At 35.6% G+C, this 25,789-nt stretch overlaps 1 protein-coding gene across 4 annotated transcripts in view; it reads left to right on the top strand.

Annotated features, from left to right (window-relative positions):
- The window catches only part of LOC115214946 (integrin beta-3), a 72,041-nt gene that overhangs the window by 31,712 nt on the left and 14,540 nt on the right, over positions 1-25,789 (top strand). For all 4 annotated transcript variants that reach the window (XM_036505486.1, XM_036505488.1, XM_029784032.2 and 1 more), the window contains 16 exons: positions 1,383-1,451; positions 2,832-2,905; positions 4,093-4,203; positions 5,587-5,668; positions 6,887-7,018; positions 9,937-10,024; positions 10,659-10,725; positions 12,230-12,316; positions 13,088-13,171; positions 16,614-16,688; positions 18,384-18,566; positions 19,207-19,283; positions 21,414-21,465; positions 21,802-21,960; positions 22,599-22,738; positions 24,869-25,020. In XM_036505486.1, coding sequence (XP_036361379.1) covers positions 1,383-1,451; positions 2,832-2,905; positions 4,093-4,203; positions 5,587-5,668; positions 6,887-7,018; positions 9,937-10,024; positions 10,659-10,725; positions 12,230-12,316; positions 13,088-13,171; positions 16,614-16,688; positions 18,384-18,566; positions 19,207-19,283; positions 21,414-21,465; positions 21,802-21,960; positions 22,599-22,738; positions 24,869-25,020 — 1,632 coding nt within the window. The remainder of the gene's footprint in view (positions 1-1,382; positions 1,452-2,831; positions 2,906-4,092; positions 4,204-5,586; positions 5,669-6,886; positions 7,019-9,936; positions 10,025-10,658; positions 10,726-12,229; positions 12,317-13,087; positions 13,172-16,613; positions 16,689-18,383; positions 18,567-19,206; positions 19,284-21,413; positions 21,466-21,801; positions 21,961-22,598; positions 22,739-24,868; positions 25,021-25,789) is intronic.

Raw genomic sequence — 25,789 nt, 5'->3', positions numbered from 1 at the left:
CAAATATTCTGCTCAATACCACAGATTTGCTTGTCAGTTGTTTGACCTTAACCAGTTGAGCATGTCCCTTAGTGGCTGACGATATGTGCATCTCTGATCACGAGCAGAAGTAGTGGGGGAGCATCATAGCCATGTGTTGAGAGGGATTCTTTGGGGTTTGAATAGGTCACCTCTGGAAACATGGGTGGTTCTTTCAACATCCTTAAACAACCCTTATTCAGGGACCGTTTGAGCGGGATGGGCTACTCAACCTGAAGAAAATTCTAACTGGGCCCCACCTGCAAGGTCATGTGCTGTTTATCTTGATATGAGATCACCATGTCGCGCACATATGGTTGTGATGCATGTGCCTGGTGCTGGTGTACCTTTATCAGACGGGTAGTCATGATGGGTATATTGGGCTTCGTATATTTTACCCCAGTGTCACTTTGATGGCATGAACTGCTCTCTCACTCAATGATAATAATAATAATAGTAATAATAATAATACTGTTGATGATGATAATCACTATGCATAATCCAAATTATTTCCTCTGTTCTTGTTACTCTGTTTCTGTTAACTTCTACAGGTTATGAAGAATTGCTTATATAACATTAATAATCATATATCTACTTTCGCCGTGAAAATATCCTCAAAGATAACCCACTTGGTTTTCAGCAAACACAGTAAGCTCCACGAGGCTCCGACAGAGGGTGGTGGCGACCCCTGTTGTACTCTTTCGCCCCAACTTTCTCTCACTCTTTCTTCCTGTTTCTTGTCCCCGATTTCCTACGCAACCGCTGAGCCTGGATGCGCATTCATCCATCCGTCGATGCTCTCGGTGTCGGGGGTTGACCTGCTTTCTTTTCTGCGGGTCTTACGAATAGCAAAGGACCACGTTTCGGACTTCTCCCATCTTGCGAGCTCTGGGACGAAGACCGTTTGCCCAACAGAAACAGCAAACACAGTAAGATGGATCATTCTGACTTGTTTGCCTTTCACAAAAAATTCAGCAGCGATCGTTTATCTTCCTTTGCATTTGCTAAAGGAATAGATCTATTTATAATATTCAAACATGCATACTCATAAATATGCTGTATTAGTACTTTTGGTATCAAATCCTGGGCATTAGCCAATATGTGAGTTTCTTTGCTTGTATTAATTTGCTTATAATATTCACAAGATCTCCTCTTAACCTCAATAGACAGAAACCAAAGTAAGCGATTCCCAACTAATCTTTAATGAAAAGCGATGATCATGTTTTCCTGCTGAAGTTGCTGTGACTTTTATATATTCTATATTTTCACAGCGAAACTAAATATATGCTTGTTAAGTATATTTGTATAATTTTCGTGTACATAGTTATTTACAGATTATATATAATCTGCGATTCCTTCTTTAGATTTTTCAAGTACAATTCAAGAATCTTTTGATGAAAACATTAGTAATTTTATGGATTCAGAAATATCAGGTGAGTAAACATACGTTTGTCATTCTACAAACATTAAGTTATAAAACACAAAACAGCATTATATTTGAAAATTGAATATGTAAGAAGATGCACTTAATTATGCAATTATGACTTTGATGCGTATCTCTAAATATATAGCAACATTGATAGTCTTCATCTCTGAAATCACAGGCATTAGCTTTTATTTGATATCTTTGCCTTTCCTCTTTCCTACATCTAGCAGTTTTAATTATCATTCCGTTGCGTACTAAACAAAGTTTCAGCTATAATATCATCGTCCAAAGATCCAGCGGTTCATATCGTGTTGAAGTATCCCGTTTCAGCTCATCTGTTGTGGAGAGATTATGTCTTGATTGACATAAATTGTGGCCAAAACATTGATAACTCGCTAACTCATGACATTCAACTGTTGACAGTGGAAGTACTAACTATATACGTCATTTTCATATCAGAAAATACATTTTCAAATATATTCTTTAATTAAGTCGTTAGGATGTGATATAAAGATTTTCCATCTTTGATGAGTAGGTTGAGTGACCATTGCTGATCATGAAGATAAGCTGACACGTTAACGTCGAATAACATGGAGGAAAATATTTTAGGCCGTGATACGACAAGCATACCTGATGATGCACTCACTAGCCAGAAAACAACTCTCTCACATTCTCTTTAATGACTTCTATTTCATTCTTTCGGAGAAGTAGTTGATGTGAGAGTCAGAATTAGGTATGAGATACTTAGGGGGGCTTTGCTACTGGTGAGAAAGAACTGTTAACATTTCAGTCGATAAACTTACATAAGCTCTATTATAAGCAGGATTCTTTGGCGCTTTTTTCCCAAATATCTTTTCTACACGAGTTTATTCTTTGTTTTCTCCCTTTACTTAATAGTTTCCTCCGTTGACTCCCTTATCTAAAATATCACCTTTTTATTGTTTGACTGGTGGCATTATTTCATTCTACCATCGTCCAATCATCGTTACTTCAGTTTCTTCATCATTTACTACTTTCTTGTTCACAATCCAAGCAATAGTATCTCTTTATCTCTCTTTCTCTTCCTCTGTTTCGGATGACAGCCCGAAACGCCAGATTCTTCACTTCTCACAGTAATCTATAGTTCACGAAGATATTACTTTATTTATAATTCAATCTGGAACTAAGAACCATGATGATCAGAAATCAAAACAGAGTGTAGATATAAATACTGGAAATGTAAAACTACATTTTATAGAGTATCATTACAGTATTTATAGAAAATTAGAAAGAATGATAATTTATAAGAGTTTACAGTTTGGCAAATCGTAAAAGTGAGAGTATTTAAATGTTACGAACTGACTGAAATCTATAGACGGTAATTCCTTATGCCATTTAATTTTTACAGACTTTTGCAAGGTTCATACGAAATGTGGAAGTTGTATTTCGGCATCACCCTCTTGTTATTGGTGCTCCCAGCAGGTATATTATTACTAATATTACAGTCTGAGATTGCAGATAATGTAATAAACTTGTTCATTGCTACACTTCATTAATGCTTAGATAAAGTGCTAACTCATCTCATGTATACTTTTGGATTCTATAAAATAACTTTATTTAACTCTTTTGTTACCATATTTCTGTTGAGATGCTCTTCGTTTCTTTCAATTAACTTTAAATATAACAAAGAATTTAATAAATAACCCTAGTTATCAGTAAGTTAGTGTTAAGAACATAAATTGTAACTAAGATTTAGTGGAAGATTTTAATTCAGAACTTTTGAAAACAAGACGTACTACAGGGCCAGAGGCGGTTTCAGCCGGGTTGGTATCAAAAGGGTTAAATTTTCTTTAGAAATAGAACTGTTAAGTTGGCCATTTCAGTACATCACTGGACCAAATTTACAACAGTATTTAACCCTGTCTCATTTTTGAACAAAATTTAGGTTTCCCACGGGTTAACTTTAACTTTTGTCATTCCAGAGAAAATAAGTATTGGTCATAAATTGATGCATATTGAATCAATCAACTATCCGCATCCTGCACATTTGTGGCCTTATAAAACAGTATCGGAACTAAATGATTACAGAAAATGGTGCGACAGAAATGCTAGCATGTGGAACTATTTAATTTTGCCACACATCATTTTGATTTCAAAATACATTAGAGTGAACTTTGTCTTCCATTCTTTGGGGGTTCATTAAATATGCAACAGCCATGCATTGAAGTCACTTCAATCAGCTATATTCTTCATGTATGATGTGCTAATATTAAAAACTAATCTTCGTAGAAAATACAACAGGATTTATTTAGTTATGAACAACCAATATTTGAAGATTTTCTTTTCGTTTCTATATCGGATAACCACAAGAGTATTAATCTCTCTGTAATTACAACAATTCTTTCAACATGGATATTTAAAAGTTAGTTTGGTTATCCAAATCCCTACTGTATTAAGTCAATGTGACTTATTGGCTGAATACAGCCAATAATTGTATGAAACAATGCAAGAGAGAATATTCAACAGCTTTGACAGAGGAAATTTATATAAAACCTAGAATATTTTTTGTAAACGAATCCATATTTGTTTTAACTTGGTATTACTGTAGATTTGTTACGTTACGAATCAGTATTGATTTCTAACATAATGTAATACATCGACATTGACAGGAATTCGATGATGTTAATCATGCCCGTTGCGATGTTAGACGTCGTCTGGTCGAGAATCGATGTCTCAGCAGCAGTATAGTCCGACCAAAAGGATATTTCAAGATTAAAGAGGTCAAGTATTATAATATTTACTATTACAAAACTATTTTGTTACAACATATTTTAAGTATTAATAAATTGTTTTCAAATCATTACGAAATTTATGTAAGCCTTTCTTATGCCTATACATCATACATCATACTCAGCTTCCTCCATAATTTGTTATAATATAATTAAAAATACTATTTCGCGAGAAAACAGTCAGTATTGTGGAGCAGGATGTAACTTTCCGGCAAGCCGGGAACTTGACGCAGTATAAATCCCAGTTTGAAGCCATTTCACTTAATTTATGCCACTAATGACCTTGAGAAAGACACAAACGCTGCACTTCCCTATTTTAACCAAAAATATGAGGCTGGTGTCTAATCAAAAGAAGACAATTGTTATAAAAAGCTTAAGAGTTAAAAACCATACAGAAAGAAGAAAATCGTAAGATACGTAAATGGGGATTAAAAACTAGGATAGATGCAGGCGTGGGTGTATTGTAAGACGCTTGCTTCCCAACCTAATGGTTCTGGGTTCAGTCCCACTACATGACACCTTGGGCAAGTGTCTTCTGCTATAGCCTTGGGCCGACCAAAGCTTTGTGAGTGGATTTGGTAGACGTAAACTGAAAGAAGCCCGTCATATATATATTATATATATATATATAAATATATATATATATATATATATATATATATATATATATATATATATGTGTGTGTGTGTGTGTGTGTTTGTGTGTGTGTGTGTGTGTTGTGTGTGTGTGTGTGGTGTGTGTGTGTGTGTGTGAGTGTGCTTTTGTGTCTGTGTTTGTTCCCCCATCACTGCTTGATAATCGGTGCTGGTGCGTTTTCGTCCCCATAATTAAACGCTTCGCAAAAGGACTGATAGAACAAGTACTAGGCTCAAGTACTAGGCTTTAAAAATAAGACGTAGGACCGATTTGTTCACCTGAAACCTTTCAAGGTGGTGCTCCAGCATGGCTGCAGTCAAATGACTAAAACATGTAAAAGAATAAAAATCCTGACATTTATGTACGATTCAAATTCAGAATAGAAATAATTAAAAAGTATTTAAAATTTGGTCTATTCTTAAAAAACAAACAAACAAGCAAATATGGTTTTCATTATTTTGTGGTATGAGTATTATTAAAGTAAATCAATTAATGTTTCTAGGTTGACTGTAAAAAACAAAAAACATGTTTTAGCGCGACACATTCAAAGAAGTAAGCCAGGAAAAAAAATGTTTTCAAGAAAATGAATTACATTGGAAGCTGAATAACATTTTTAGGATTAAGTGATGTTGTTCTGATTTAGAAGAGGACAACATTAAAAATGTTCGTCTTTAATGCTTTGGTGAATATATTTAAAATAAATATCTAAAAGTTCGCGATCTTTTGTCTGTTTCCAGGATGAAGATCTTCGGGCGTATAGCGATAAATTACAAGCTGTACAATTAAAACCACAGAAATTATTTATGAAGATGGTTCTAGGTAAAGTGTAAAGACTGCTTATATATTTTATAATTTATTGATAATATATACTTCTTCCTAATTATGGTCAACTTCATGCTGAAGTATATTCGAGTCAACAATGAAGACCTTCGATCATGAATGACCACGAGGCACAAGTCTGGGGAAGGTGGTTTATAGAATACCAGCAGTCGCCTATGCATACTAACCTCTCCTCTCCACGCCACCGTTGTTATCCGAGGGAAAGGCAAAAACCGATACAACTTGGCACCAGTGACGCCGCAATTCATTTCTACAGCTGAATGAACTGGAGCAGCGTGAAATAAAGTGTCTTGCTCAAGAACACAACATACAACCCGATCCGGGAATCGAACTCTTTGCCTATTGATTGTGAATCCGACTCTTTAACCACTGATCAATGCTGTTACATTTCATCTAATCCTTGTGTCAGAAGTTTCCCGCTGTATTCAGTAGCTTAGAGAGAGATGAACTCTGTAAAGGTTGAAGATTCGCTGGCATCTAACTTTACGTAAATGCACATAATTACAAAATCAAATATCAGTCTTGACTTTTTTGAACGACTGCAAAATGAAAATAATATTTATGTAATAATAACCGTTATAAATGCTGGTTGGCTAGTTGCTTTCCTCAATCACGTTTTACATCGTGAGAAGCAGAGAAGCAGAGACTAAAAGATATATATATATATAAAATCAAAATGAGGGTGAAAAATTGGATATTAATTTGATAACATCAATTTTAACACCAGTGGTCTAGCATATAAACAAAACTGAGATTCAGTAAATAGTATTCCATACATAAATATAAGAGGGAATATTTTTATAACCACTATGTGGAAACCCTTACGCTAGAAGAAAATCCGCTACGGTTTTAACCACTAAGAATTGTTCTCAAGAAAAATTTAGCACACTAGAAACGTAAGCGAGCAAGACAAATGAAAAGTAATAAAAATATAGATTAATCATAAACAATTGTTTCACTATCAACAAATTACGTAATTCTACTTACATAATTTATCTGTAGATCGTCAGTATGACCCATTTCATTTCACTTTCCACACATGCTACCATATCTTACCGAAGTCAACCTGATGATCTCGGTTGGAAATTGCATGTTTGAAGATTGAAGACTGAATCGACATGCTAAGTAAAGACAGAACGATCAATAAAGATTTTTGACACTTTTACAAAATATTTTAATTTCATGATTTTTTTAAAGGAGAAAACCAGAGTTTCCCGTTCGAACTCCGAATGTCGACTGATTATCCGCTTGATGTTTACTTTGTCATGGATTGCTCGGTTACAATGAAAGGTCACCGCAGAAACTTGGCTAGTGTCACAAAAGAATTAGGTAAATATTCCTGCATAAAAATCATCTATACCACCACCATCACCACTACTGCTGCTGCTGCTACTACTACTACTACTACTCTACTACTACTACTACTACTACTACTACTACTACTACTACTACTACTACTACTAGTACTCGTTGTATGTAATATTTTTCATATGTTTATTATTTATTCTCTTCATCAAATTTTATAGGTCGCAATATCCTAGTCTGAGGTTAGGATATCGCGACACATCCCTTGATACATCAAGAAGATGTGTTAGGTAAGGTCAAAAAGGTGTTGAAGCTCAACACCTCTTTTAACCTTAGCCATGAAGGAATTTTAACGTTGCATTGCGTGACAAATACTCTTTAGTTGTTCAGTGCTGTAGCCAGTGGCGGACTGGCCACGTTGCCAGCTTGCTCAATGGCGAGTGGGCTCCTGCGCCATTGGGCCTATGTTAGTATCTAAGGAGCCCATCAAAGAGAAGAATGCTTTATTTTATCCTGGCTGTCTTTGTAGACAGTTGAAAAGAACACTTTTAACAAAATAAAAATAAATTAAATGATAGCATTACGGTTACGGATGGGCCCCTTTAGTCTCCTGGCAACCAATATTTTTAGACCCAGCCCCCACTGGCTGTGGCTGCTTATATCCAGATGAAATGTACTACTCTGTAGTATTTACATCTTGTAAGTAAACTATGCTGGAGTTTTAGCTGTGAATATTGATCGGCGTCAGAAACAATATAGCTTATTTAATCATCTATCTGATAATTTCTGTATTTATATTGCTGATAATTTCCAATATAACTATAGATAAGTATATTATCTATAATCATGATCAACTCAGCTCTGGATACAATATAATGTATGTAATTATCAATTCTCTGCGGAAGCCACATTTAGGAGAAAATGAGTATTCAATCGCAGCTAATCTTTTGTGAGTATATCTGCTCTATTTTAAAAGACACTTTCACTATCACAAAATATAGACATTTGAGCATATATATGGTTTTAAATTTAATTCATTGAAAAATACACAATAAAATAAATATAACAGAATGTAATCTGTAGATTGCTAGAACTCGAAAACTTAATATAGGGGATGAAACAGATAATATAAGTAATAATCACAGAAGAAATACGTTCTCAATACATATAATATGTCTGAGTGGCTTTCTGGTCGTTTAGTTGTTGAAAATGCACATACAGGTCAAAAGTGTTTTTTTTTTAATCAGCTGTTTCTCAATTTTAGATGCTTAAATCAATGAATGACAAGTTTGCCAGCTGAATGGCTGATAATAACTTTGAGTCATCGATTACGGGTTGTCAGTTTACTTTTAATACATGTCCTACTGATCGTAGAGTTGGAGAAGGGAACTTTTAAGTTCTCATGAAGTTTATACACTTGAGCTGTTATATTATTTAACTTTACAGAGACCAAGATGGAGCGCAATTACTCAAGCATACAATGGTAGATGTTCTTTATTATACCAGTTTAAATCTCACGAGGCCGCGAGCTGGCAGACTCGTTAGCGCGCCGGGCGAAATGCTTAGTTGTATTTCGTCTGTCGTTACGTTCTGAGTTCAAATTCCGCCGAGGTCGACTTTGCCTTTCATCCTTTCGGGGTCGATAAATAAAGTACCAGTTTCGCACTAGGGTCGATGTAATCGACTTAATCCGTTTGCCTGCCCTTGTTTGTCCCCTCTGTGTGTAGCCCCTTGTGGGCAATAAAGAAATATATATCAGTTTAAATCTCACATTTTGGGGAGAACACACGCATTATTGGTCTTCATTGTATTTTCTATTAGGATCATGCAATTAGAGAAAGATCGCCTGATATTTATATGGCCGAGAATTTACGTTAATTAACGAGCATGTAAAAGGCTGAGTATTCCACGGATACATGTGCCCTTATTGTACTCCTCAGTCAGAATCAACGGAGCATAGTTCGTAACAAGACTGGTCCATTTTTGATATCGCTGTTGAAACTTAATGCGGTTATAGCTTGGAATTTGCTTTGTTCATTGAAAGTAATTAGAATTTAGGTCTAAATTGATACTATAGACACCATGTCAGTGGTTTCTGGACATTAATTCTGTCGTGAGGTCCATTATTTTCTGAGAGTATGGACATTCTAATGGATTATCTGCAGGTTTTGCTATGTGATTACAGTTTGGACTTTATCATACTAGTACAAGTAGACGGAATAAAGGATTAACAACGCAGTCCATATTTATTTTTGGGCTCACTTGTAGAGAATGTACATTTTTGGATCATAATTACTAGGAATAGTTTTGGAGTGTTGCACTGTTTTATTTTGTTGAAGATTTTATTCTTTTTATCGTAGTATTAATAGATTGATTTGTTTCAAGAATGAAATGTAATTAAGTCATCTCCGGTTTCGACGATAAGTGGTCAGTTATTCGGCTAACTAAACTGTTTGCTCAATGAATTATCAAGTAAATGGTCGAGCATTTCATAGACACAAGTATCCTCAAAGCAATTCTCAGTCTGAGGTGCGGAAAAGTTCCTGGCTTTAAGAGTATCACGAAAGGCATGGTTGGAGGCCCAACTTACCAAGTTCTTTTACAGGGCTTAGAAAAACTGAAGGACTACTGCAATGAGTGTGTGATTCTGAGAGGGAAATATGTTGAATAAAACCATAATTAACTGATCCTCCTGTATTTTCTTTGACGCAAAGCCAGGATCTTTTCAGCCCCACCCATCGTACATTGTTAGAAAAATTAGATCTTTGAATTGAAGGTGCAATGAATCCGACGGGCATCCGAACAGTTTCTCGTCTACATAAGTTCATTCATAAGGCTTCGGTTAATCTGTGACTGGCAAAAGATGGTGTGTAGTCGTATGTTTAACTTATTCCGCTATTGAAGCTGTGTAACCTCTTATATAACTGTTTATTCTTCTTCAGCTAAAAGATTGGGAAACATTTCGAAAAATTTCCTTGTTGGATTCGGAACATTTGTTGACAGAGCTGAGTTACCTTTCACCCACGACAGGTAAATATAATTCAAAAAGTTTGCTATTAAGTTAGTACAGTTTCGATAAAAAAATACATTATCAGATGTCATTAATTCATTAAATATTTTGGATTATCACGCTAACAGTTAATTTTAGACAGTGAATACAATTGAATTAATTAATAACAACTGCATTTTAGTTCGTATAACACCTGATTATGTTTATGATAAAAAAAGTTTAGTTGAAAGGTAATTTGTCAATTTCAACAAATAGATAAAAAGAAAGTAATAATAGATTTTTTGCACTGAAATAAAACAAAACAAATAAATCCCAAAACTAAAAAAAACACTAACAAAACAAAACAAACGGCAAGTAATTGAAGGTAAACAGCACATTTGATTACAAGCTAATATGAATATAAATAAATATGAAGCAGATTGTACTCTAGGTCTCAGTTTCATGGAGAACTGTCAGAATTCAGAATTAGACATTTGACAAAATGTTTTGGAGTAGAAAAAGATAAATAATATCACACACACACACACACACACACACACACACACACACACACTTATACAGAGGTATTAGAAAGATTTCCTTCCCATAAAGTGTTCCCGTGAATTGTTATAAAATTATATCATTTTTTTTAATGAAGTGAACATTTTTTTCCAGGTTGTTAAAAAGATCTACTTTATTCACCAATCGCGTGAGTCTCACCACGAACATAACATTACTTCAGGCAAGTGGACAACTTTTCATCTCTTTGAAATTTGAATTTCTTTGATGTTGTATTTTCTGGGTAATAAAAATAAAAAATTGCTCTAAGTTTAGAAATTGAAATCTTTTATCTTTAACTTGTTTTAGTCATTAGACTGTGACCATGCTGGAGCACCATCTTGAAGGGTTCTCATCGAACGAATCGACTCCAGGACATACATTTTAAAATCTGGTGCTTATTCTATCAGTCAATCTTGTCGAATCACTCAATTAAGGGTGATGGAAACAAACCGAAACCAGTTGTCAAGCAGTGGTGATGGGTAAACACAAACACACACACACAAATACACACACACACACACACAATACAGTGAACTTCTTTCAGTTTCCGTCTACCAAATCTATTCACAAGGCTTTGGTCAGCCCGGAGCTATAATAAAAGACACTTGCCTAAGGTGCCACGCAGTGGGATTGAACCCGAAATGATGTGATTGGGAAGCAAACTTCAAACCACACAATCAGTTTAACATATATCCCGTGAGCTCAGTCCAATAAGTAAATAGTTGGTAGAATATTAACTTGGAATATAGGAGAAGCAGTCAATTCCCACTGTTTGTACCTGATGGTTACTTTAAAGATATTTAAAATTTTAAATTTCTAATATTGATTTCATAGATTGGCTGAAGGTCGTGTTTCTACAGAAGTGGCAAAATCGGTTCATCTGTCACTCGCAGATGATTAGAACTTGTATGTTCGACCCCGGAAGGATGAGCAAATAGAGTCAAACTCTTGGGACTTTGAACTGTCATTGAAATTCAGCCTGAAATTCTATGATTTACTGATTCTGCAATTCCATTATCTCTCTTCTGTCATAGCATTTTAAGTCCAACATTAATTCTAAGTGGACAATCTTTAAAAAGACCAGATATACCACTGATCACATTTTTGAATAACAAAAACGGGGCTACAAAACATTATGTCCTCGGAGATTTCTGAAAGACAAGATTCCCCACGTTAATGAGTATCTAGTCTGATGTGTTGATGGATTTTCCATGGATCAAGACTGATATTGAGAATGTATTGGTCAGTATTAGGGGAACAATATATCTTAAATTGTAAAAATGAATGAGCATAGCGACGAAAAAAAGAAATCAAGAATTAATCTTTTACATTTAATTGCATGTTCGTTAGCAGATTTATGGAATTTATCGAGAAATTGTTTTGATGAAATATATCTTGAGCATCTCAACAAGTATCACCTGACTTTTAAGAGGGAAAAATTGAAGTCAACACTACAAAAACAAAAAGGAAAACCTCATAATTTATACTACTTTCTTATTTACTGTTGCGCGTTTTGCGTCTCGGTCTTGCAGTTGTATAGAGTCCCTGTATACATTTGTAGCTGTTTAACTATCAAAATAAGGATTAAATTTATCTTGCATATTATTTGATTAATGCTATAATGGGAATAGGGTGTATTATCAAACAAGAGTTTTATTATATAATAATATGCTTGTTCATTACAGACTCAAATGAATTTGGATATAATTGGTCGAAGTGAAGATGAACCGGAAGCTGGTCTAGATGCAGTTCTACAAGCTATTTTGTGTCGTGTAAGTCTACATAATAATTTATCTCAAGAATCTATACTTTAGATAATGTAAACCATACCATTTTACCCGAGGTGCACCATTGTATTATAGAGTAGAAACAAACAGTTATAGTCTTGGACTATAACCGTTTAGTTATCGAGTTAAAATCCGCCGCAACCATTTGGTGGTGAACTAAGAAAAAATATTTCATTACTTTATTCTAGATCTAGATGGTGTGAGTGGGTGAAGAACTGGAATAACCACCCAGTATAAACTGGCTTCCAAACTACGAAATATTTCTCTCTCATCTACTTAATATTACAATGAACAGAATTAGGTGCAACACAATATTTCTATAGTTTTGGAAATGGTGTTGAAAGAAGTGCCATTTAGATTTCGACCATGGCCAAAGTTTCTATTGCAATAACCCAAGCTTCCGTTATGTACATAGTCTCACCCATGACCCAAGCTTCTAGATTCCACTGTAGCCAGATTTATATCATTACGTGAGCTTTCATAATGGTTCAAAATTCAGTTAGGCCAAAGCACTATTATAGGTCAAGATTCTACTGTGGTCCAAGATTTTATTGCGTTCACAAAGCGTTCTTCGTAAATCACTAGCTGATTAATTCATTAAGACAATGAATATGAGCTAAATGATAAGGTTTTGGACACAGCTCAGTGACACTGACAAAACTCAACCCTCAAAGTGCTATTCTTGTGGAATGATGTCTCGCTGAAGTGGTTTGTCGTTCTTCTGGAAACAACAAATTTGCCTTATTTTCTTTGCAGGATATCATTGGCTGGCGGAAATATTCCCGAAAACTGCTCTTACTTTTCTCTGATGCATTCGTTCATTTTGCTGGAGATGGAAAGGTAATTATCAAACCCAAATTATAAAATATTTTTCTCTAGACATTCCAAAAGCCAAATTCTCATACATTATTTCATTCTTGGCTGAGCGGTTAAATACATATTATACCAACGAAATTAGAATTAGAAATACGGAAATAGTTACGGTCATGCACCAATTCTACTTCCGTTCTGTATCCAACAATCACACTTACCGCATTATATATATTATATGTGTGTGTGTGTGCGTGCGCGGTACGTACGTGCATATGTGTGCACACTTGTGTGTGCGTGCGTGTGCATGTGTATGTATAAGTATGTACAGATATATATATATATATATATATATATATATATATATATATATATATATTAGAGTAAGCTTTGTTTGATCTATGTAATCTTCATTTTTTCTTGATATTTGATAGCGTATATTAACTTCCTTGAAGAACATGTAAAGTGATTGTTTATAGTAAAAATCTGTCCTGATTTGAATTTGTATGTTGTGTCTTCAATGAAGTTGATGCAGGTCACGCAATGGGGGAGGCCACACTTTTTGATGGTTGGTGTGGGAATTGATGAAAGTAATTTAGCACTTGTGAGGAATTTTTTGAGGGACATTGTCTTTTACTTTTGATTATTTTGTGTATTTCGAATGCTTGTTTCATTCTTGGGTCTTGTTTTAGTAGTGGGATGTTCTGGTGGATAATACTGTAAACCTCTGTGCTTTTGGGGTTGTGTTGTAATAAATGGTAGAGTATTGGATTATCTGGAGCGTTTTTCGTTTTTCGTACTTCGATATTTATTGCTTTGGCACGTTCTTTTCCGTTGTCAACATTAATGGATATTGTCTTTTAAGTAGAACTTGTTTTAGTTCCTGTAGTCTTTTATTGCGACTTTCAGGGTTTGAGACAATTTTGCAGATTTGCTTGCTAGCTTAAAGGGGATATTATTCTTCGTGTGTTTGGGATGACCTGAGGAGAGCAGTAAGTATTGTTTAGGGAGCACGAACCCTTGCAAAAGGACATGTCTTTGAGTTTGTTGGTGCCCCTGTGTGATATGTTTTTCATTTTCCAGGTGCAACTACACTAAATTTCAAATTGCGTCTATTGAAATTTTTTTTATATCTATCACCAGAAAGGAGATTTTAACTTATATTTTACATGATATGAAAGGAGAGTGTCGGCTATATGATATTAAGGTGCCTACTTTTCATTAATGGAATGAGAGTAAGACGTGCAGTTAACTTTTGACTCTGCTAACTAGGAAGGCTTTGTTGTAGAGGGGCTGCTTTATGAAATATTACCTTATTAAAGTTAAAATTCAAAACCCTTCCGCAGGTGTTGTTTATGTGGTTCACGTTAAAAAATCCGTTAGTTTAAAAATACATTGATACATGTTTAGCTATGCTGCCATAGATAAGTTTTTCTTGCCATTTATCAGTAAGAGTATATAAGGTAGCAGTTTTAGCAGAGGTTTTCATAAGCTTAGCTTTTTCTGTGCTTGTTTCTTGAATTCTGGAATTTGTTGTATTCGGAATTCACTTATATATTCCTTTGTCTGTTTTGTTACTGAGTATGATGCTTTCTTGTTTTCATGTTTTGAGACAAGTTTTAACATCCAGTCCTCAGAGATTTTCAGGTAGGTGTCTAGGCCCATTGTAGCAATCTTCATTTTTATTGCCAGTTGTAAAAGTCCACGGCCTCCCTCTTTTCTTGGCAGGTAAAGTCGTTCTGTATCTGCCTTAGGGTGATTCATTCTATGCATTGTCAACAGTTTTTGTATTTTTCTGTCAAGATTACATATTTCAGTAATTGACCAGTTAACGATATTGAAACTGTAAGTCACGACTGGTATGGCTAAAGCATTGATCGCTTCTATCCTGTTTCTCGCATTCAGCTCTGTCTTGAGTATTGCTCTTACCCTGCGATAACATTCTTTTCTGATCCTTTCCCTCATCACTGAATGTTTGATTCTGTGCCCTTCAAATACCCCTAGGTATTTGTAGCTCTCCTGGTCCTAACTCCTTTATGGCATTCTGCTGGTCAAGGTTAACTTTAGATGTTTCTGTCATTCATCATCATCATCATCATCATCATCATCGTCATCGTCGTCGTCGTCGTCGTCGTCATCCATCACCACTGCTTGACAACTGGTTTCGGTTTGTTTCCATCGCCCTTTCCATCATCATCATCATCATCGTTATTATTATTATTATTATTATTATTATTATTATTATTATTATTATTATTATTATTGCCTTTGCACAGCTTCTAACGCTGGAGATGTACTACAGTGTCAGCTGTTCACTAACTGTAAACTAAAGTAACACCCCTTATTTTTCGAGCACCATCCGGAGTATTCAAGCGGTTCCAAGCAGTTTTCTGCAAGTGCTCCACCCTTATTGCAGCCCCTATTTGTTCCACGTACTTCTCGAAATTTTTGCTCACTGTTCCCGGGGCTCCGACAATTATTGGTACTACTGCTACCTTTTTCATCGACCACAACTGCTTAACTTCCCAAGCTAACCATATTGCTTCTGGATGCCCAGTCCTGCCTAAGAAGGAATATATTCACAAACACGACAAACTTGGGAAAAATGAAAAAAAGGCAACTTTAAAAATACATGAATGTAATTTGAGTCCATGTATGGATTTTGATATGAAGTCACATTGGGAGACAGTGATGATTTTGATTTTGATTGAGCAAATGTGTCTGTTGTTGGTAGGGTATAATTGTTTTATTCTATTTCTTCAACACAAATTGTTTTGATGCATCATGGCAGATTTTATGCCATGCAGATTGAGCGAGGCAATAACTTTCCCATGATTTCAAATTAAGCTGTAGAGATTTTGGTGATTGCTTCAATTTATCCGTATATTTAAGGAAGGGTTCTGTTTTACCGCAGTATCCCTCTACTTATAGAAGGGTGAAAGTTGCAGGTGGTGTATTAGAAATTCAGACGTGGAGCAGTGCAGTATACTAATGTTGCTTGAATTGGTCTAGAGAGGAGGTGTCTGAAAAATGTCATAAGGTCATATTCATAGGCTAGAGTTTATAATAGGTTGTCTAGTGTATAATATAGAATAATGTGAAAACGTGTGGCTTAGTAGTTAGGGAATGCTCACGATCACAATGTTGTGAGTTCGATTCCCGGCGACGCGTTGTACTCTTGAGCAAGGCACTTTATTTTACGTTGCACCAGTTCACTCAGCTGACAAAAATGAGTAGTTTCTGAATTTCAAAGGACTGGCCTTGTCATAGTCTGCGTCACGCTGAATCTCCCTAGGTACTACGTTAAGGGTACACGTGTCTGTGGGGTATTCGGCAGGCTGTTCCGTTGATTAGATCAACTGGAACCGTCATCGTCGTAACCGACGGAATGCCAATACAGAATAATATCTCGTAAATGATTATCAAATGAATGTCAAGATATTTTCAGATTCTAATAGAAATTGTTTTTCAGGCGGCTGGGCTTGTGATTCCTAACGATGAAAAATGTCATTTGAATGAAGATGGAAAATACGTAAGGAATCATATGGTACGATGAATTTTCTTTCATTTGGACATGTCAATATAAAAAAGTTAAATCTAAATTGTTAACCCAGTTCCTACTGCATGCATTTTACCATTTAAATAAACTAAAAGCTCAATGAACAATGGCTATTAAACAAACTTTTTACTGATGTCTACGTACTTGAGACATCAATATTATTACATAGAGTTATTTGGCTAGGACCATCTTATTAATCCACTTTTTAAAATTAAGTGAACATAGATCTGAAGTAATCTTAAAGAAGAGGAATTGACAGACTCATTTGCAAAACTCCACAACGAAAGAGGTTTTTTATTCTCACCGTAAATATCGTTGATCTGCAATAATTGTTTAATATAAGATTATTGAAGAATTATTCTCGTTATTTTGAAAGGATAACGAAAATAGACACAATCGGATTGTGGACGATAGCAAATGACACGGAAGATAAAGTATATGATTCTGATAAAGTTGTATGTCTTGAACACGAACACAATACTAGTGACAGGATACGCAACTACAAAAAAAAAAAAAAGCCTTAAAGAATTTGAAGAGGAAAGAGTCATAGAATTTTGTTTCTCTGCTGGGTTTGAAGGAGGGAACAGTGACCAGTGCCTTCGCAAGCCGAGACCGTTTTTATTGATGCTGCTATTGTTCTTCTCGGACCATTGTAAGTCAACACTTAAAATACATGAGCAGAGAGAGTGAGTGAGAGAGAGTGAGAGAGAGTGAGAGAGAGTGAGAGAGATAGGGAGAGAGAAAGAGAGAGAGGAAGGGAGAAAGAGGAATAAAGGACTAGACATATCAATTAGTGCGGGTCTAGACGTTTGAAAACGACAAGGGTGATGAGAAGAGGAGAGATTGTTAAAAAGGAGTCGTCAGATGAGTGATGTTTGTTAGTGAAATAACAGGAAGCGGAGGTTGCATGAATTCAAGTTGAAATTACAATGCGAACACCAAGAATACAAAAGCATCATTATGAAACATACTACAGGATTGAGATCCATATTATGGAGAGCAGAATCGTTGTAGGGTGGTAATGAGTTCACAGCTATGTTTCGCATCTCTTCTCGTATCAAGTTAACCCTTTGGAAGTGTGTGGGATCTGTTCGGCTCCAGAGTCCACGCATCTGTCAGTACAGCTTAATACACGAGATGAATACAAATACTTTTCAACGTCTAAGCGATTGTTTTATTTCGATTAGGCAGACGGTTCAACGGAGAAAGCAGAGACGTATTAAATGATGGTTAGAATATTAGTAAATCGACCCTGGAGAGACTTGATAAAAGAATGTAGTGAGATGAAAAAATACTCTAAATTCTTGAAATAAATAGTTTTGACTTAAGCAGTCATTTTAAGGGGCGGGGGTTAAATCCGTCAACCTCTGTATTTTTAACTTCGAAAAGAGGAAAAACGAGATTTGAAACCAGAAGGAAATGAGCTTGAAGAAATACCATATAACGTCAGTCTATCAAACCTCTAACGATTTCAATATTGGCCGAAAGGTCGACAATTTCGGACGAAAGGAAAAGTTCATTAAATTGATTCCACTAGTTTATATTTACTTATGTTTATCAACTCTGAATGCTGAAAGTAGACACCGAACGAATGTAGCTAAATACTGCAACACATTGGTTTATCGCTCCACCTAGGTCAACCATCAGCCATTCTAGTCTTAATTATGCTACATAATTTTTCAGGATTTTGTCTCAATATCTCAGCTCAATCGGCATATCATGAGGGAGAAAGTAAATGTTATATTTGCCGTGACAGAAGAAATCGCACCAAAATATCGTGTTTTAGAGAAAATGCTTGATGGTTCCGAAGTTGGTATATTTAACTCAGATGGTAATATTATCAATCTTATCCAAAATGTTTATGATGTAAGTACTGTTTCATTGCTTCTAGTTACATGTAGATTTTAAAATATTAATTATTTTATTTTTGAAATCAAGTACAATTGCAAATCTTTTTCTCACATTTTCCCTCTCTACTCTCTCACACTCCAGGTTGTCTTTCCTTAATCCGCCCTCCTTCGTGCTTCTATTGATCTTTAAATCTCTCTCTTTCTCTTTCTTCTCTCCTCTCTCCTTCGTGTCTGTCCCCCTCTTTCCCCCCTCTCTTCGTGTCTGTCCCCCTCTTTCCCCCCTCTCTTCGTGTCTGTCCCTCTCTAAGCATATTTATTTACATGACTGTTCTATCTGTCATTTATTTTCTCTCTGTCTGTCTGTGTCTATCTATCTATCTATCTATCTATCTATCTATCTATCTATCTATCTATCTATCTATCTATCTATCTATCTATCTATCTATCTATCTATCTATCTATCTATCTATCTATCTATCTATCTATCCATCCATCCATCCATCCATCCATCTCTGTATATATGTACGTGTATATGTATTCTTGTCTATCTTTCAGTTTTTGTTTTCAACTTCATTCTGCTGTTTTATTTATATATATAGGGACTATATTTCTGTGATTCTTAGTTCTTACAGCTGATATAAACATTTTACTTTCAGAAAGTAACATCTGAAATAGAATTCAAGATTTTTGCTCCAGAATATATTGAAGTCAACTTTAGTTCATCTTGTGGAGGGTTAGTTTGGTCTTGTCACTCAGTTCTTCTTTTGAGTTTTTTTTGAGTACCTGATGATTTAGATGACATAAAGCAAAAGCAATATCCAGTGGTTGAAGACAGCAGAGTCATTTTAATCATTGGCTGAAATCATTTCATTTTACTCGCTCTGCTAATTCTGGTACAAAGGCATGAACATGAAAATTTGAAACATATATTCCTTTGAAATTAAACCACAACTTTGTGTACTTGTGTGAAATACTGTAGAACAAGGGGGAAACTCATGGTGAGCTGAGACCATAACCAAATTTCAGTTTTCAGATCGATGAAAGTTTACCACGTTCTCGCTAATGGTGCCTTCAAAATACTGGTAAAGTATGTATGTATGTATGTATATATGTATGTATGTATGTATGTATGTATGTATGTATGTATGTATGTATGTATGTATGTATGTATGTATGTATGTATGTATGTGTATGTGCATGTATATATATACTTATATGTATATATTTAGGTATATATGAAAGTTTGACAGAAAACAAATTTCGGAGGACCGGGATTTTTGAGAGAAGTAATATCGAGGAGAGTTGGGTAGGACGGCTATTATTGGACGGAGGCAGCATTTCTCTTACTAGTGGAAGACATGCTAGTGTTAGGAGAAATAGAGGAGGAAACACTAAATATGTGGGCTTTTAACTAGCGTGATGCTGAGTGAGCTATCTACATACTTTATGATATGCTTGTTTGTTCCTTCTCCAGCCATGCCTGGCTCATAAGGGCCGGTTTCCCGGTTTCCTTGGCGTATAGGTTCCCCACCTGGACGGGACACCGGTCGACACAGGTGAGCTGCTAGATGCAGGAGGAAAGAGTGAAAGTTGTGGCGAAAGACTCAGCAGAAGTTCGCCATTACCTTCTGCCGGAGCCGCGTGGAGCTTAGGTGTTTTCGCTCATAAAAACACACATCACCCGGTCTGAGATTCGAACCCGCGATCCCTCGACCGCGAGTCCGCTGCTCTAACCACCCGGCCATGTGTCGCCACATATGATATGCTTGCGCGTGTGTTGTGCAAAATTATTGTATTAAATGTGTGATAAACATTAAAAAATGTCCTAGGGACATGAAACACTTTCTATCTCTTGGAACAGATGTGAAAAAGATTGAAGAATTCAGCAAAGATAGAAACCAGCTCTATATAGTCCCACTTGTGTTGATAGGGTTCATTACTAAAATTAAAGGCTTAATATATCGTAAACTGTCACCACTTTTTGCCGTGGCCCACACATTTAACTCTGGACAGTCTGGCTAATAACACCGTGCAACACGATTTTTGTCCTTGGGTGGAAATTATTATTTGCTATTTGCTTACCCCCTAGAAAGTATGAAAAATGGTTAATATTTCCTTCAAACTTTGTTTTTGTTGCATTTATTCAAACCTCAAAGAAACCCTCTCAACACATGGCTATGATGCTCCCCCACTACCCTGCTCATGATCAGAGATGCACATATTGTCAGCCACTAAGGGACATGGTCAACTGGTTAAGGTCAAGCAACTGACCAGCAATTCTGTGACATTGAGCATAATATTTACTATAACGATATTTCTGCTTCAGCAACTCTGCGCTGAAGCTGTCTGAAATATGATGTAAAATAGGTTAGTTTCAAAACATTGTTGTCCCGATCACAAAACCAAAGTTTGGAAGGAATAGTTATGATTTCCTTTGATTTCTAGACAGAAGCAAATAAGAAACACCAAAGAGAAAAAAATCAAAATTGTATTACACAGTGTAATCTAACTAAATTGGTACAACAATTTAGATATAGATCTTCATCGTAAAGTGAAAGCATTGCATTTACTTGTTGAAGGTTGAGATAGAGGCAGTGTTGACGGACTTCGCATTTCCTACGATCGAGGCCATTAATATTCCTCTCGAACCATTACGGGTCAACAAACCTGCAAGTAAGATATGAACAGGGACGGGGTTCCATATAATGCATAATGATTACCTTGCAGAGTTAAGATCAGATATTATTATAAGCAAACTTTGGAGAAGAATGGTCCTCTTTCTTAGAAAAGCTGTATGAATTTAGGTTATTGAAACAACCACTACAAAAACAAGATATCGCTATTTAATAAATTCTCTTTACAGGGACGTTGTGAAACAGACAAAATCTTGTACTGGCCTGGAGCGTGGAAAGAGTGTAAGTTTACTTTGGTTGTTAAAATATGTAACAATCACCTAACCTGCTGCTCTTTTTAAATCGTTAATAAGTTTACGATACTTATTAGTAATTGTACTGGCTTGAAACAATCTTCTATGAGATACTTTCATATAGTATTAGAAACTAACATACAATTATTGATCAGCCACACTCTACATCTTTGATTCAAGGCTTCCTTTTAAACAAAACACTATTCTTTAATCTCTCTCAAAACTCATCCAGTAAACTCTTTGTACGTTACATAATTTAAAACATCACATTTTATGTCAAATCTCAGTCGGCTAAAGATTAATCCTCAATGATCTTTCCATTTAGGTCAAATTTGAACTGTCAGTCAGATTACTGAGATGTCCAGTTGGAGAAGAACTTGAACACAAAAAGCAGATAATGATTTTTGCTGTTGGTATTCCCGATAATATCATAATTGATTACGAATTGGCGTGTCAATGTGACTGTGAATTACCGATTAAAAAGGTCAGGAGACTAATATTTTTAACACAGTATTTAATTATAGATTATGTCTTTTTAATAATGTAAATATTATTCTGACTAACGTATTAAATAAACATGGTTTTAAAATGTTCTTTAAGTTCTCTAATAATTAAAAAAAGCAAAGAAAAAAAAACGGAAATGTATTTAAGATGTTCTATGAATTTCGATATTCCGTTTATGTTTGATTTACATATCAATAAATAATTCATATTTCGTAAGTCTTGTCGGTTTATGATTCCCAAATTCGTGGTACAACAATTATCAGTATTTTACAAACGTGTTTCCTAAATCAGTGATTAATGTATCAGCCACTTAAAGATGAGTGACTAAAAATAAAAATAGTTCACATGTCAACATATAAATATAAGATTTGAGTAATTATTTCTTTACATTAAATCTCTATAACTATGAAAATGCTGGGATGAAATTAAAAGAAATCAAAAATATGCATTATGAATGTTTCATGCAGTATACTGGACGAGACCAAAGATTTCAAATTAATTTGACTTCCTTTAAAGGAAAACTAGGAGCAATGATACTACCAAGTTTCCTATGTTTATGTTTAGGTACCTTGTTGATATAAGGTTTTGGTAATGTTACGTTCATTTTTATTTTTCAAGGAAGTAAACAGCTTAAAGTGTAGCGGTGGTCGAGGCAATTTTTCCTGTGGTCTTTGTGAATGTACTGAGAAAAGTTACGGTAAAAAATGTGAATGTGACCGTAGTAGCGCATCCGAAAATATTTATGAGAAATGTATCAAGTAAGTGTATGAAATATTCTACCGCTTTACTCATTATTTTTCTAAAAACTAGATATTACAATGACTTTTTACTGACGTAACACTATTCTCAAAGAATACATTAGTTTTGTTTAATTATGCTCAAATGCAATTTTAAATGGGAATGTTACAAATGTCTAAAGTACAACCAGCCTATTATTCATAATTATTTTACGAAAGGCGGCGAACTGGCAGAATCGTTAGCACGCCGGGCGAAATGTGTAGCCGTATTTCGTCTGCTGTTACGTTCTGAGTTCAAATTCCGCCGAGGTCGACTTTACATTTCATCCTTCCGGGGTCGATAAATTAAGTACTAGTTACGCACTGGAGTCGATATAATCGTCTTAATCCGTTTGTCTGTCCTTGTTTGTCTCCTCTGTGTTTAGCCCCTTGTGGGAAGTAAATAAATAGGTATTTCGTCTGTCTTTACATTCTGAGTTCAAATTCCGTCGAGGTCGACTTTTCCTTTCGGGGTCGGTAAATTAAGTACCAGTTGCGTACTGGAGTCGATCTAATCGACTAGCCCCCTCCTCTAAAATTTAGAGCCTTGTGCCTAGAGTAGAAAGGAATAATTATTTTATGAATTTATGAAGAACGAAGGGCACTGGAGGCAAATAAATTTTGAAGGGTGAAAGTACGAGAGTTTTCCCCAAATTAAAGCAAAAGTTGGCACAACTTATTTACTGACGTAGATCGTTCAAACTGCGTATACTGGTAGAATAATATTTTCTCTATACGAAGGTGCTTCTCAACGTAATATACATCACATGCATTGGATTTGCGCAATGTTGAACAAAACTATCAAAATATTCAGGTGTGCACAGTTGTATCCTCTTGTCCACAGCTGTTTTTACTTCGTCTGTATCACCAAAGCATCACCTTCAAAGATTGCCCTTTATTGGACCGAACAGGTGGAAGTCGGAGGATGTGAAACCTGAACTATACAGGAAACTCGCCGATTGCCTTATCTATTGCCAAAGATGTGTGTAGTCATGCATTGTCATGGAGGATGTAGATGATTTCCAGATTCCTGTTTGGTCTCTTCTTTCTCATAGCTTCCCTGAACATTTTGACTATCTCAATGAATCTCTCGCTGTCCTTCCAAACACAGTTACCGTGATATCTTGTGTGTTGATTGCTGGCTCTTGAGCTTCTTATATCCGCTGTCACATGATCGAAAAAAAAGAAGTGTTTGTTAGCTTAGAATTGTTCCTGGAGATAGAACAAACTTCTACCTTCTAAATCGGGTGTTAACTGCCGAGGTGCCCACTTTGCACGCACTTTCAGATACTTTTCAACTTCCGCCATCCTCTGTAATGGGCTGCAACTGCAGTCCAGTTGTAGAGAAAGTTCACTGATCATGACATGTCTGTTTGTCTCAAGCAATCCGTCCGCTCGATGGCAAGATGTGGCAGTGGTCGCAGTTGATAATCTCCTGCCGCAAGGCTTGTCCTCAGTGCTGGTTTCGTTTCTTTAAACTTCTTCCCCTCTGCCACTCTTGTTAATGATTACATCTCCTTAAACAACCAGTTGTCGAACAGCCTGCGTTTCCCCTTCGTCAATAATCAATGACGACACGTTGCTTTCTCAAAAAGAATAGGAAAAATAGTTAATGTAGAGAAAGATTTACTCTACCAACATGTGCAGTTTAAACTACCTATGCCGGTTATTAAAAAAGAAAAAAAATGCTTTTGCATTACTTTTGGGACTACTTTCGTAAATCCTGTTAATGGATTTCGTCCAACTTCCTGTTGTTTCAGTCAACGACGTTAAAATCGGTAAAATGTTACAAGAAGGCTAGTATTTGGGACTGAAAACGACCTTCTATTATGGACATTAACAACTTAAGTAAAGCCTATTCCAGTCGGAAATCGAAACTACTTTCACTAGAAACGACTACTAGGTATGTTTCGATGATTTCAAGACACATTGACTGAGTCATAGGATTGGCCCCAAATACTCTATGAGGGTGTGCAAATAAAGATCTGTGAACAAAAGAGTTAAATACATATAAGGCAGGGTCTTGGCTCTGGCCAGTAATATTTTTAATGAACTTTCATTTGAATTGTAAATAATATAGGAGAAAATAAATCTGCTATTTCATATATATAGAGATAATACGACGAAGACATGTTCAGGAAGAGGTTCATGTGTTTGCGGAGTTTGTGAATGTCATCCCAGAGAAATGAATAAAACGTGGTCAGGAAGATTTTGTGAATATGACGACTTCTCTTGCTTTCGAACGAAAGGACTTTTGTGTGGAGGTAAGCCGGAAGTGTGAAGATGATTTATTGATTGTTTTTGAAAAAAAGAAAGTTAGTATAAAAAATGTTATTGAAATATAGTTTTTTTTTTTATTTGAACATACGTTAGTCAGGTGTTCTCCCAATGACAATTTCAAGTCTCCTCTGATCAGATTGAAGCAGATGATGTTCATTTTGAATGTCTGTAGTTTAATTTTTATAGTAAAATGTAATCAAGGAGGGGACTTTAGGGTTCTAGAGAGTAAGGGATCCCATAGAATATTACATGTGAGAAGTAAGAGACGACTAAAGATAACGAGGGAAGAAATGGTTGTATCTGGTATTCTTGGATAGTAGGAATGAAGAACTAACCAGCACTGATTAGTAGAGACTGTTGTAGCAGCGACTAAAGACTAAAGAGAAGAAGCCACATGTCTGTAGGGTAGTAGTTGCAACATGTTGGTGATTGAACATTTTATGTGATACAATTACTGAAATTACAATACTTCGAGTTTCCTGTCAGTTTCATAGGATAGTAACGGATTCTTTTCACTAGGAACAACGTCATTTGTTTTTGGTAAAAGAAAGATTTGACGGAGTGCATAACTGGTACTATTTTATCCAATTTGGAAGTCAAGATTTTATGGAATTCTAACTCAAAACGTAAAGAGTCGCAACTAAAGTCATCAAAGCTCTCGACTGTTTATGCTATTTCTCTTCACTCAAGAAATAATCCTCTCTTTCTCCTATAGGTAGACGGCCTGAAATTTTGGCGGAGGGAACTAGTCCA

The sequence above is a fragment of the Octopus sinensis genome, linkage group LG8 (genome assembly GCF_006345805.1).
Source record: "Octopus sinensis linkage group LG8, ASM634580v1, whole genome shotgun sequence".
In the NCBI taxonomy this organism is placed as follows: domain Eukaryota; kingdom Metazoa; phylum Mollusca; class Cephalopoda; order Octopoda; family Octopodidae; genus Octopus; species Octopus sinensis.
This window is presented reverse-complemented; position numbering and strand designations above follow the sequence as displayed.